General features: G+C 38.0%; 1 protein-coding gene across 1 annotated transcript in view; it reads left to right on the forward strand.

The window, feature by feature from the left end:
* Positions 1–15,304, forward strand: part of PCDH15 (protocadherin related 15) — a 913,479-nt gene that overhangs the window by 590,960 nt on the left and 307,215 nt on the right. The window contains exon 14 of the mRNA XM_029061331.2: positions 2,770–2,919. Coding sequence (XP_028917164.1) covers positions 2,770–2,919 — 150 coding nt within the window. The remainder of the gene's footprint in view (positions 1–2,769; positions 2,920–15,304) is intronic.

Raw genomic sequence — 15,304 nt, forward strand, 5'->3', positions numbered from 1 at the left:
GAGTACAGTCGAGAGATGTTGAGACGGTAGAACCTACAAGATTTCATGATAAATTGATTGTGCAGGTTGAGTGAGAGAGATGAGTTGAAGAAAATGCCCAGGTTACAGGCTTGTGAGATGAGGAGAAAGGTAATGTTGTCTATGGTATTGGGAAATTCTGGAGGAGGACAGGGTTTGGGTAGGAAGATAAGAGGTTATGTTTTAGATATGTTAACCGTGAGATGGTGCCTGGTGTTCAAATAGAGATGTTCCGAAGGCAGGGCAAAATGCAAGGTTAGAGAGGGTTAGATAGATCAGGGCTGGAGAGGTAGCTTGGGTAATGATCTGGGTAGTTGATAGTTGATAGTTGATTTTTCTCTGAAACTGATGAGGTGTGAAAGTCTCCGATCACACGTGGCCTAATAGATAGATCAGGGACCTGGAAGTCAAAAGGACCTGGTTTCTAATTCCAGCAAATGATTTGTCTGCTATGTGGCCTTGGGCAAGTCACTTCAGGTTTCTGTGCCTCTGTTAACTCCTAATTAATACTGTGAGCACTATATGGGACATGAACTGTGTCCAACCTGATTAGCTTATATCTTCCCCAGTGCTTAGTGTAGTGCCTAGCACATTACAAATACCATTAAAAAATATCATGAAGTTTGGTTTTGAGATTCTAATAAATGGACATCCCTGGGTAGGTAAATGTGATATAATCCTGAGGTAAAGTAGTGGATTCTGGAATTTTTTTTAAATAAATCTCCGGAGATTCTAACAGCATGGAAAAAATGGTGCAGAGTCCAATTCAGATGAGAATACTTGGTAAAATGTAGTACTCCCTTGCCAGCCCTTATTTAACAAGCTTCTAAGTAGGGAAACATTTGAGGGAACCTCAAGTTTAAAAGGAGAGGTTGCCACTTCATTGAACAGAGGTCAAGAAAGGAGGCTTTTCTGTACAATTAGTCCCCAAGGAAAAAGTGGACTACCTAAATCTTTTTTCAACCCCTTAAGGGGTGTCTCTTCTTTACTAGCCATGCTCTAATTTCTGCTGCCTGATTAGTTCTTTGGAGAGTTCATAGATTTAACACATTAGCAGCTTGTTCATTTTGAAGTTGTCAGAGAGTTTGTCTGGGAAAAGATTTTAATAATCTTTATTGAGTAAGGCTGATGTTTTCCCACCATAGACCAAGAGATTATCACAAACGTAGAGTTATCTAATATGGGCTGGGGACAGCATGGCCAAAGCTCAGAGTCTAAGCCTTCGCTTTGTGTGAAAGAGCGGAAAAGGCTACAGGCTCAAATGGCTATAAATTAGTTCACCCCAGCCTCATTTATCCTAGGTTTAGCTTAGGTGGAGAGAAAACAATCTCACCACAAGGAATATTTATTTTAGCAGAGCCCAAGACTGGAACAAATCTGGGAAAGCAGCAGCTACTAGGATAAGTCAAAGCAGCACAGCAAACTAAGACTGCCTACAAAGTCATCAATGAAAAAAATCTCTGCTCTATCCAGGCACTCTTCCGTTATTTATAGGGGAGGCAAACTCCACCCAGATTATCCCAATGGTTTCCAGGTGATGTAGGCAAATCAACCCTTTGCTGTCTGAATCCAGTATCTTTCCTTGTCATTTTCTTCACTTCAAATCTCTTTCCATAGTTTTTACCAGGACAGTTTGAAAGGTTTTCGAAGCACAACTGTATATTTTTCCTCATTAGGGAAAAGTGTCCCATAATTAAGAACATTATTTATTTATTCATTCATTCAATCATATTTACTGAGTGCTTACTGTGTGCATGGCACTGTACTAAGCGCTTGGGAGAGTACAGTAAAACAATAAACAGACACATTCTCTGCCCACAACAAGCTTACAGTCTAGAGGTATTGTATTGTAATGGTGATACCAGCTAATCATATTGTCAAAAATGATGCTACTTCAAACTAACCAATGAATTGTATTTAACTGAACACTTAATAATAATAATGGTATTTGTAAAGTGCTATGTGCCAAGCACTGTTCTAAGCACTGAGGGGGATACAGGGTAATCAGTTTGTCCCACATGGGGCTCACAGTCTTAATCCCCATTTTACAGATGAGGCCACTGAGACACAGAGAAGTTAAGTGACTTGCCCAAAGTCACACAGCTGACAAGTGGTGGGGCCGGGATTAGAACCCTGACTCCTAAACCCAGGCTCTTTCCACTGAGCCACACTGCCTCTCCAGAGTGCAGAACACTATACTAAGTACTTGGGAGAGTACAATATAACAGAATTGGTAGACATGTTACCTAACCACAATGACCTTACAGTTTAGAGGGAAGTTTACAAGGTGGAAGCCTATCCTTGAGAGCAAGCGTGATTGAAAAGGTAGATGTTGACCAACATTCTACTTCTTGCAAGCACATAAATATTGTACCTTGATATGCTGATGTATTTGCAAGGCCTGTGGCTGTTTTCAAAAGTACCTTCTGTTATTCTGATCTCTGAATCTTCTTTTGGTGATGAACCACTTCTCCTCTGATTGTTGCATGCTAGGTTGATCTGTCTACTGCTTTTGTTTGCCAAAGGTTAACTGCTAGTGCTTGACCTTATGCTTCACTATGCTATTGAACAGTTTAGATATACAAATCTCCTGGTGTATCTATCAGTCCTAAAGATCATCATTGTACCTGTGGCCAAAATTAAAAGCTCAAGTTAAATAAGCAGTTTTTCTTATAATCAAGCTATTTTCCCCCTCCCTGTTAACCATTTTAAAATTATTTAAAGTTTTTGCTTTTTCTCTTTCTTTTGAAGATAACAGCATCTGATGGAGTGCAAGAAAGTCCCCCAATTACAGTTAATATTCGGGTGATTGATGCAAATGATAACACCCCAACATTTTCAGATATCTCCTACAATGTAGATGTTTATACAGACATGAGTCCTGGAGACAGCGTCATAAAGGTAATCTCAGATTATTCTTTTATACACATAAATTACATCAGACTGCAACAATCACATCCAAAAAGAAAGAAATCAACATTTGATAGCTATTGAGTATGGATAGTCTTGCTTAGTGTTAATGTTTAGTGTTGAAAGTGGATCTGTTACCTTTTTTTGAAAAATATTATTTCAGATTCTACAGTGCTTCTACTAGTATAGCTGATCCTGAGTGTTCAATTTCTGTAATGAGATAGGGAATATCATGATAGATTGTCCCCAGGAAATTGCAGACTGTGCTCCATTTTTCTTTAGAGAGTGGAACATCTCAGGCAGGTGGAGGACAGTGGGATGATAGGAGAAAAGTTACTTCATGGGGATCCTGGCAATTTTCCTGTTGGGTCAAGTGGTTCCATGGCAGGCAATTCCTAAGAAATAGAGCAACTAAGAATTTAGTAATATAATGCTGAAAGTTACCCACTCCTTCCCAGAATTTGATCCATCCAGTAATGAAGAGTGTAGGTTTTTGTTTTCTGCGTGATTTGATCCATCAGGTATCTATAATATATAGTCACATCTAATTGGATCATACTTATGGAAGGGAGGGGTTTATCCCCAGATTTCCATTTAGCTTAGGGTTCTCTCCTCTTCTTTCCTTTGCACCCCTCCATTTCTGTCTCAGAATTAAATAGGGTAAAATTGGAGAAAAAAAGGTTTTGTTTAGCCTTAAGGAAGCACTTTCCAATGACAAGCAAATATTGAAACCTTCCCATATAGAATTCATCCTTGGGTACTGGGCAAGCATTTGCCTTAGGCAGCAAAGGGATGGTCGAAAACTGGGGGCTGGATGAAATGAACTTGGTGGCCATTTGAGGTTTAGAGTTCTAGAATTCTGGATATATAGAAAAAATTTTCCCATTTTTGTGTGGAAATATCTGAGGCACTAGGAGGCTAAGTGACTTATTTATCCAAAGTGCACAGCCAGGTGGAATCAAGAATTTATTGCTCCTGAATTTCTTATCTACGGATTATGTAACTGAGCTACACCTATTTTAGATTAATGTAACTGAGCTACACTTACTTTAGATAAGAGAGTGTCGCTATAGGAAAAAAAAATGATAGGCCGAGATAGTGGGGGCTCATATTATCAAGTTCAATTTAATTAAGAATCACTTTCATTTTTGTTTATCTCATTTAATTGGAAATAAAAATAAATCTAAATTTTTAGGGAGAAAAGATAGAAGAGAACTGAAAACTGTACCTGCAAAAATTACAGTCATCGGGTGGGTAACTATATCTGAACTAGTGAGTTCAGGCCTAGGGATGCAAAGATCTAGAATTTAAAATCTATAAAAGTTATATTTTATATTATTTTATATTTATATTTTAAACCATATCCTGCTTTCCTTTTTAAAATGTGTACAGAAAAATTTTTGATTTTATTTTACAATAAGTGTGAGAACGAATCATATATTCATGGTTTGATTATTTTTTCTTTAACATTATTTTAGCATTTAGAAGGAAAAATATCTCATCAGTTTTTGTAATTATATTTAATTTTATTATATTTACAATTGCAGTCCCCACACCCACCCTGTCTTTAAAGTCATCTGGCTAAAAAAGTTTGAAACTATTGAAATGTTTAAGCAATTTAAGATATCTAAAAAGTAGCAAAGCAAAATGGAAAGCTTTTCATTCATTCATTTAACCATATTTATTGAGTGCTTACTGTGTAAAGAGCACTCTACTAAGTACTTGGAAGAGTACAATACAACAGTAATCAATAAACACATTCCCTGCCCACCACAAGCTTACAGTCTAGAACATTTAATGTAAGTTTTCTTTACATCAAATTAGGAAGATCCAGGATATCATCCCTTGAAGAGAAACACATTTGGATTTTGAAAAGGATTTTTAGAGGTATGGGGATGTGTAGAAAATAAACCTTTTATCCAGTGCCCTGATGTGGAAATAAGTGAAGGAATAATACCCCAACTGTAACAACCTCTTTTTTTTCTTGAGTATGAGTGTTTCCAATTCTTAATGTGATGACACAAAATATATAGTTCCATTTAGCATTTGGAATAGAGATTAAGAATTTCAATCCTAGACTAGTGAATTATTTAACTTTGAAATCCATTTGAAGATGGACCTCAAGATGAGATCATATATTTAAACTGAGTAATTGATGAACAATATTTAAGGTGTTTGTTTTTAGGGGTATCAACAGTTTTTAGAGGCTGCTGAACCTAGATGTTTTGTGGGAAGACAATGTGGCCTAATGGAAAGAGTCCAGGATTTGTAGTCAGAAGATCTGTCAGATCTGATCTGTCAGAAGAACTCCCACCTCTACCACTAGCCTGCTGTATGACCTAGGGCAAGCTACATCAAATCATCCCCTCTCCCAGCCCCATATCTGTAATTTATTTATTTATTTTAATGTCGGTATCCCCCTCAATACTGTAAACTTGCTGAGGGCAGGGAATGTGTCTGCTAATTGTTATATGGTACTCACACAAGAATACAGTGCTCTGCACACAGTAAGCACTCAATAAATGCCATTAAATGAATGAATGGAAAGCTCATAGACCTCAGTTTCCTCAGTTGTAAATTGGGAATAAGATAGATTTTGAGTACTTTGTGGGACAGGGATGGTAACTAATGTATACTCTTATACCAGTAAGCATATAGCAAGTAATTAGTAATATAACATAATTGTCATTTTTTAGGTTTTAGGACCCTTTTGAAGGAAAGACGCAGTCTAAACAGGGTATCTGAAAAGAAATACACTCTTTTTTAGAAATCTGATGTTTAGATATATAAACATAGAGGGTCTACACAAAGAGGGTCTATGTTTATATAGACTCTCAACTATATTTCACTAGTTTCCTTTAAAAAGTGATTACATCTATTCACAAACTATTGATTAGAATAGTCCTGGTGCATATAATCTACTAAGGAGAATATTATCAAACACCAGCTAGCATTTCACTTAACATATTTGATGTAAGTGTTTCAGTTAGGTTAGATAAGTAATGCTCTTCTCCTCCTCATTCCAGTTCTCCTAGTCAGACTTCTCTCTCTTTTGACTTTCCTTTCCCATTGGCAACTCATTTTTTGTCACTTCTCCTACTTGTATTTTGTCAACTTCTGAAACTTAGACTCACTCACAGACAAACCTGTTCAGATGCACAAGCCCCCTGTGTAGACACCCAGACCTGCACAGTTACTCCCAGAAATGTGCATATGAATATTCACACCCATACCCCTACATATGTGCTTATGCTTGCACATGCAGCGTTCTCATTCACAGGTAAACACATGCAAATATGAATTTTCTTCTACAAGTTACATACAAACATAGATGCATTTTCACATCTACTCTTGTGGATATGATATTTGCTTTTTGAGTTGGGTTGGGCATGGCAAAAGAGATCCTTTAACAAGTTCTATTGGTTCTTAGCTTGTGGGAGTAAGACCTTTCCCTAGGAAGTTTTTCAAGGGGAGCAGGGTTACATTAGAAACTAGGCTTTTTCTGTCCTTTTCAAAGATTTATTAATGTGCAACCTGATTCACTCTCTTATGATCCAGAGAAAGATTGGTTTGTTGCATGTTTTTTGCAAGGATAGACAATCATTCTCTCCTCCATTCCTCTTCAGCCCTCAGTATCCTGCCTTAGAAATTCTCTATGGGTGCCTGAGACTATGTGGCTATGTGCCAGTGGGTTGGTGTGCACTGAAGGGGATTCAGTCTTCACACAGCAGCTGCGGGTGTATTCTCCTGCAATTTCCTCAAATCACAGCACTCAGAGCTTTTTTGGGGAAAGTTCAGTGTTTTGGGAACCCAGATTGTTCAGCCCAGCTAGTGGTTCGCTAATTTCTATACCTGTTAATCAGTCCAGTAGGAAAATGATGAGGTTGTGTTTCCTCTTTCCTTCATGGAATCATGGTAGAATGATGGGTACGAAGGGCTGCTTTAATCCCCCAAACTGTAGAAAAGAGAGTTAGGTTTGAGACTGATTCTGGTAGTTAGCAATGATAAAAGGCATATTATTTAAAGATATGTCAAGGCATTTGAATGGTACCCAAAAAGCAAAGAAAGAATAAAAAAGCATCAGGGAGGAATGTTCATTCATTCATTCATTCAGTCAGTCAGTCAGTCAGTCAGTCAGTCAGTCAGTCAGTCAGTTGTATTTACTGAGTGCTTACTGCTCACCGTGTGCAGATCACTGTACTAAGCACTTGGGAAGTACAATTCGGCAGCAGATAGAGACAGATATTGATATTATGAAGGTGCTGTTCTGGTGTACAATGCCACACCCCTACCCCCTTCACCTGCCCCTGTCCCCTACTTGCACCCTGGACACTAGAGCAGGTTGAATGAGATCTCTGAGGTCTTTGGCCTTCCCAGACAGGAGTGGCAAATCATCATGGTGGCAAAGGCCCACATTTCACAGGGGGGACAAAGCAGGGAGTGAGCACCTTCTGCAACCTTTGTGAGCTCTAGAATGTTGATGATTGTTTGTGTTTCCTGCACTGAGAAGGGAAGAGGCCAGGAAGGGAAGGGGATTACCATGTGGCTCTGAACAGCACCTGTTAAATACTTAGAATTAAATTATTTTTAGCTTACTGTACTCTCTCTAAATGATAAACTCCTGGTGAAGAGGGACTAATTGTCATTCAATTTAATTACTCTCCAAACTCTTTGATACAGTTATCTCCTCCCACAGACTCCTCTTCCTCTTTTCCAGTTCTCTCCTTGATTTCTACCATTCTGTTCTCTGCCCTTCACTCAATGGAATCTGCCCACACTAAGATTATCAAAAACTTTCTTCTTGCCAATTCTAATCAGTGGCCTCTATTTTATCCTGATTGATACTCCTTGACCTCTCAGCTGCCTTCTATACTGTGGATTACCCTCTTCTCCTGGAAACAATATCTAACCTTGGCTTCACTGACACGGTTCTCTCCTGTTTCTCCTTTTATCTCTCGGGTCACTCATTCTTATTCTCAGTGGACACCTCCTCTGCTTCCCAACCTAACAGTGAGAATCCCTAAAGGCTCAGTTCTGGGTCTCCTTCCATTTCCTATCTACATCCAGTTCCTTGGAGACCTCATTCACACCCCCAACTTTGAATATCATCTCTATGTGGATGATTCCCAAATCTAAATTTCAGTTTTCACCTCTCTCCTTCTCCACAGTCTGACATTTCCTACTGCCTTCAGGACAGCTCTACTTGGATATCACACTAATACCTCAAACTTAACATGTCCAAAACAGAATTCTTTATCTTCCACCCAAATTTTTACCCTGATGTTCCCATCAATGCAGGCAGCACTACCATCCTCCCTATTTCATTATTCTTGACATCTCTCTCATTCAACCCACATAGTCAATCTATCACTAAATGTTTTTGTTCAAACTTAAAATCATCACTAAAATACACCCTTCCTTCACCATTCAAACTGCCTCTGCATTCATCAAAGCATGTCTCCTATCCAGGCTTAAATTATACAGTACACTGCTCTGCACACAACAGGTGTTCAGTAAATATGACTGAATGAATGAATACTCCAACACTTAGTACAGTGCCTGGCAGAGTAAGCACTTAACAAATACCAGTATTACCATTATTATTACTTTAATTGGAGGCAAGGGGACTAGGGAGGTGCCGATGCAAGAGTCAGCCAGATTATGACAACTAGCTGGCCTAGCATCATGACACTTTAGATGGAGAGTTTGAGACAAATTCTGGAGATGTTGTGAAGAAAGAACCAGCCATATTTGGTGACTTACTGAATAAGTGGCTTTTTTGAATTGGAGAGAGGAATAAAGGATAATTCCAAGGTTGTGGCTCTGAGAGATGGTGGAGGGTGGTGTTGTTTTTAGCAGTGGTGGGAAAACTGGGTAAAGGAAAGAATTTGGCATGAAAGATCAGAAATTCAGATATGAACATATTTAGTTTGAGGTGCTTGTAGAGAGGGAGAGAAGTTGAGGCTGTCGAGGTATATTTGGAAGTTTTCTGCTTCACTGTGGTAGTTTAAACCATGGTGTTGCCAAGGGAGCGAGCATACATACATAAACTATATCAATGCACATTTTATGTACGTTTCCAGGCACTAAATTGCATTGATTGAACCTCAACAAATTGTAAGGATATTGCACTGCTTTATTTACTTTTTCCATCCTAAGCTGAGGTCCAGAATTATTTTAGGATAAAATTAATTAAATGATATATTTTTATTTTATTTTGGGAGGGAAAAAATTCTGAGCTTTTTGCAACCATGTCCATCTCTATATTTGTTTACCCCTGCTTTTTCATGTTTTAAATTTCAATCATAGGCTCTCTTAGAACATTTTATGTAATTATAAAGTTTATTTTATGTCAAGTGTGGGTAATATCTTCAGGCAGATATGAAGGGGTCTTTCCATCCCAGATCTAGAAATTGACTAGAGGAATGTTCCATCCAAATGTCTGATGTGTGGTTTCTGAACAAGCAGTGGAAGTCCTGAGGTTCATCTATCAGTGAGTACTTTTTACTCAAAATTAATAAATTATGTGGCACACAGGTTCATTTTCTTCTCCTGCTTAAAATGCATTGGAAGTATTAAATTGAATCTTTTTTATTTAAAAATAAATTAAAATACAAATTGAGTATAACCTGTCAAACACACTACATTTAGGGTATTTTAAAGTCCTAAGAAGTTTATAAATAATAAGTTTATACAGAAAGGGCTTGCTCATGTACATCTTTTGTAAATTTAGATGAAATTGACTGAATGCTAGTTAATAAAAATGTGGATCCCAGAAAAAGGTGTGTTGTTTTTTTAAAATTCATGTCATGGTGTAGTAGTATGATTTATAAAACCCAACTGTTGGTCCAGTGGAAAGAACTGTACAGGAAACCAGGGATTCTGGGTTCTAATTCCTCTTCTCCCTTTTGAGGCTATGTCATCAATGGTGAAGATATCTTTCTGAGTAATCGAGTCATTTCCAACCCATAGCTAACGAGGTGAAAATCATAGCTGTCCACTACTAAGAAAATTGACTTAAGGGTCTTCCATTTAAACCCAGAATCTGCATTACTTTTAGATGTATTGACATCAGGCTCTTGTTGAACTCTGTGCCCCAGTGGAATCACTATGGCCCAGATTGAAAGACTGTGGGTAGTATTGCATATAGCATAATTTCTATGATCAGTTTCTTCATGCAAGTTCACGAAGGATCATTTAATATTTCAGCTTCAGAACAAGGCTAATTCTTCAAGGATTAAAGAGCAATAGACTATAGTTGCCATTGTAATAATTCATATTCTCAAGACTGTAAGCTTGCTGAGCAGGGAACATGTCAACCAACTCTGTTAAATTGTACTCTCCCAAGTACTTAGTATGGTGCTCTGCACACAGTAAGCAATCATTAATATGACTGATGTTTGATCAACTTTTGCTCCAAGTAAAAAATGAATGGTACTTACCACGTTTAAGCAATGCTTGATTTTGGAATGCTTTTAATTTCTATCCTGAAGACAAAATTACTGTGAAGAATTAACTACAACATCCTATCAGATCCTGGGCATATGTAGTTAGGCTTTTCAATATTAAATGTTTAAAAGATTTTTTTTTCTTCAGCACCAGCTTTTACTCTTTTCAGAGTAGCACTTGGAGAATTTCCAGTACTCTACCAGTTTCAACTACAGGATGAGAGTCAAGCAGAGGCATACCCATTCCAAACATGGCTTGGTTTGTGGCTAGTGAGTGGAAGGCAATCTGCTACAAGTCAAAATTCATCTGTGCTGGGTAGTAGCAGCATGGGAGAGAGTTGAGGGCGGGGACTTATGGTCAAGGAGGCAATGGTAAATTACTTCTACATTTTGACTAAGGAAACTCTATGGATCCACTACCCGAACGATTGCAGATGGCGGCAGGGCGTTCTGGGTGAAATGTGTCTATGGTGTCGCTTTCGGTCAGAGATGACTCGACAGCGTAAGACAAGGCAAGACAAGCTTTTAAGAAATTTTCTCCAAAGAATTCTTATTCAAAGGAGATAATTTTTCAAATTGCCTTCTTTTTCATATTTAAGTAACCTTATTCACTTATGTATTTGTACGTTCCCTCAACATCAGTTCACATTGTCACAGTGTAACCTGGAGCAGCTCCAAATTCTATAATTAAATGCTTCTTCCCTTACAATCTTCATGAGTTTTTATTTACCTTTTTTTTTTTGACCCTGCTACAGAGGGGAAAAGGTTGAGGAAATCTACTTTCATTACTATAACAAAATTCTTAGTAACTATTCTGGACTTTGAATTGTTCCAAGTAATTTCACCTGCATAAGTGTATAGTGACTGATTAGAAAAACATACTGTAGATTTTAATAGAATAAGTTCTAAAGAGTTGGTTTATCTAACATTCCCCACAAATTTGTTCTTTGGTTCCTGTAACTGTACTCTGTTAAAGATACACCCTTCCCACTCCCAGCAGTCCATTGCTTAAGTTTTTCCTACCTGCATTATACACCTTCATCATGCTGTTCTGTCAAAATATGAATCTCTACCCAGGCAATCCATCAGTGGTATTTATTGAATACTTACTGTGTGCCGAACACTGTGCTATAAGCACTTGGGGGTACAATGCAAGAGAGTTAATACACATGTTCCCTCCTGATGAACAGTTTATAGTCTAGAGAGGGAGACAGACCCTGAAATGAACAGACCAATATGTACATAGGTACCATGTTTTCTGACAATGTCACCTTCTTGAAAATGCATTCCCTGAGCAATACTTCACCTTACTGGTCATGATACCCAATTAGATATTTTGGCACATTTTGGCATATTTGTTGGTCAGGTGGAGTAAGATAACTGGCATTTTCAACTCACTAACACCTATCCAAGGATGCAGGACTCCTTAACCTTTTACCTCACTTGTTCTTTTATCAAATAGCAAAGAAATACCAAGCTCATGTTTTGATTAGACTGAAGAATGATAAATAGTAATACAAACATGCATATACACTGTCCTCCTCTCCAATCACTGAGATGTTGTTCCTGAAAGTCCCCACAATTGATAAAACCATGGTTTGTATGACCCAAAGCTTATAGCATAGTGAGTTTGATTCTGTAGATTCACACACACCTGATTTCCATACTATTATTATTATTAGTTGTTATTGGTAATAGTAACAATAATAATTGTACTGTTAAATGCTTACTGTGTGTCAAGCACTGTTCGAAGCACTGGGGTAGATGCAAATTAATCAGGTTGAACACAGTCCCTGTCCCACATGGGGCTCACACTCTTAATCCCCATTTTACAGATGAGGTAACTGAGGCTCAGAGAAGTTAAGTGACTTGGCCAAGGTCCCACAGCAGACAAATGGCAGAGCTGGGAATAGAGCGCAGAATCCTTCTGAGTCTCAGGCCAATGCTCTATACACTAACGTATACTCCTTCTCACAATCAACTAAAATTCAAAATATCATTTCACAGGAGAAACAGTATGGCCTAATGGATAGACCTTTTATTTGGGAGTCAGAAGGGCCTGGGTTCTAATTCTGACTCTGCCACATGTCTGTTGTATCAACTTGAGCAAGCTATTTCACTTCTCTGGGCTTCAGGTATCCCATATATAAACTGGGGATTAAGATTGTGAGCGTCTCTGACTCACTGCTTAGTACAGCACCTGGCTGACCAAAATACCATTATTATTATGCCACATTCTTCCATATTCTAGATAATCTGACCATTTCACTTTGTAATCCAGGGAAATCACTTTCTTTAGCTTCTTGCAGATTGTTCCTTTACAAGGGTTTTTAAAGGGAAACACTTAAAAGCCACTGATTAAGGACAATGAAATCAGCATAAAATGTGAAGAAGAACTGTGTCTGGATCCTAATGAGCAAAGCACAGTGCAGTGGGAGCCTGAGATGGTGGGTTAGGACTCGGATGACTTCAAATGATATCTGTCAGACATATTAGGGACTACTCCAATTATTTAAAACTGTGAACTTATTGGTTATTTGATATAATATAATTTTAAATGTAACTACTGTGAGCCATGATTGGCCAAACCGTGGTATGAAATTGCCTTTTGTTCAAAAGCAGGTTAGTTTTCTCATAACAATTTTGTATTGACTATTCGGGAACCTTAATTTTCTCTGACGATTCCTGAATAGTAAATAAAGAAATGTTATGAGTGTCTTTATACCAGATTATTCAGTGAAATACCTTCAGGAGTAGAATAAAAAGAAGTAGAAAAAGGCATTTTCTTGTGGCATTTTATTTTGATGCCACAGACCTTCTAGGTACTCTACCCATAATCCAAATGCAATGTTCCTAGTTTCCCTCTGACAATTGGTTCGTGATGCTCCTGTATCCTTCTATGGGCAAAGACTCATTTGTTACCAATCAGCCCAATGACACAGTCAAAGACCTTTATAATTTGATTGGATAATTCAATAATAACGTTTGAAGGGTTTTGTTTTTAACTTGGAATAGCAGTCTAAATTAGTTCAGTAGGGTAGCACTGTCATGAAAGGAGGCCAGCATATTATGTCCTTTTATAGGGCATTATGGAATAAAGTCTGCAATTCACTGCTAATTTCAGATCGAAAGGATAAAGACAAGCAAATGAAATGGTTTCTAAATGTAATTCATATACTACCCCTCTCCCTGCCCCACAGGAGTTGTGTATATATGTACATATTTATTATTCGATTTATTTTATAATGGTGTGCATATATCTATAATTCCATTTATTTATATTGATACTTTTGATGCCTATCTACTTGTTTTGTTTTGTTGTTTGTCTCCCCCATTCTAGACTGTGAACCCACTGTTGGATAGGGATTGTCTCTATTTGTTGCCTAATTGTACTTTCCAAGTGCTTAGTATAGTGCTCTGCACACAGTAAGCGCTCAATAAATATGATTGAATGAACGAATGAATGAACATGGACTGTGTCCACCTGGATTAACTTGTATCTACCCCAGCACTTAGTACAGTCCCTGGTGCCTGGTGCCTGATCTTCTAGACTGTGAGCCCATTGTTGGGTGGGGATTGTCTCCATTTGTTGCTACACTGTACTTTTGAAGTGCTTAGTAAAGTGCTCTGCACACAATAAGCGCTCAATAAATACAATTGAATGAATGAATGAATACATTCTGCAGATATTGTACACCTTTATGTAGTTGTCTCTCTAGGGCCTGCTGAGCACCTCAGTGATGTGTAGTACCTATACAGGAAAATTTTTAACTCTGCTACGTATCTTGGTGAGGGATATACTATGATGCTGATCAGTTGCAAAACAATCAAAGGCTAACTGCTCAATGTGCCCTAAGCTCACCTTTAATCTTCACTCTTATCCCCCAAACGGCACTCTCAATTCATGAGGCAAAGCAAAAGCAGCACTTTCTTGTTACAATTCAGCCTTTTATTCCCTAAAACCCCATTAATCTAGCCCATCCACATCCTCATCTAGCTGGGCATGTAGCCAGCTTCCTCATTTCCTCCCCTGTGAAGACCTTCCTTCATTTATTTCAGTGGGTCTGTTACAGGAAGTCGTCAGTTTGCATAAAAGGCATTTGGTTTTTCTATCAATTCTACCAATCCTTTGTAGAAGAGGTTGCATTATGACCCAATATGGCACTGCCTGGATCACTTCCTTCTGATCTTCACAGAGAGTCTCACTTCCCTCTTCTCCGCACCATCCTCTGGTCATAATTTAAAATATAAAGACAGCCAATCAGGAATCACTATAAACTACTCCTTTATAATATCGTCTTGAAGGATTTCACCTAATTAACATGCTGTAGCACAAAATGTGCCAATCTATCCTGAAGCCATTGCAGTTCCTTAATTTTCCTCATTATTATTGTTAGTAATAATAATAATAATATGTGTTAAGTGCTTACTCTGTGCCAGATACTTTTCTAAACACTAGGGTAGAGACAAGATAATCAAATTGGATACCCACATGGAACTCACAGTCTTAATCCCCATTTTACAGATGATGTAACTGAGGCACAGAGAAGTTAAGTGACTTGCCCAAGGTCACAAAGCTTCAAGTGGCAGAACCGGGACTAGAAGCCAGGTCTTTCTGACTCCCAGCCCCATGCCCTATACTCGAGGCTATACTCCTCTAAATGCCTCATTCCTGTTTACAGAGCACTGGGCATTCTACAGAAATAAAAAACACAACTTCTGTCCTCAAGGAATTTACAATTTAATAAGGTAAACTATGCAATTTGAGAAATTACATTGCAAGTTGAAATAATTTAAATTACTCCATATATTGGAAATGAAAGTATGATCTTCAGGTTTTTTTTTTTAATGCTGTCCTAAAACCATCTGTAGTTCTCAGTATTTTCACATCTAATGGTATATGTGCCATATTTCTATTTTATTTTGTT

The sequence above is a fragment of the Ornithorhynchus anatinus genome, chromosome 3 (genome assembly GCF_004115215.2).
Source record: "Ornithorhynchus anatinus isolate Pmale09 chromosome 3, mOrnAna1.pri.v4, whole genome shotgun sequence".
Lineage (NCBI taxonomy): Eukaryota > Metazoa > Chordata > Mammalia > Monotremata > Ornithorhynchidae > Ornithorhynchus > Ornithorhynchus anatinus.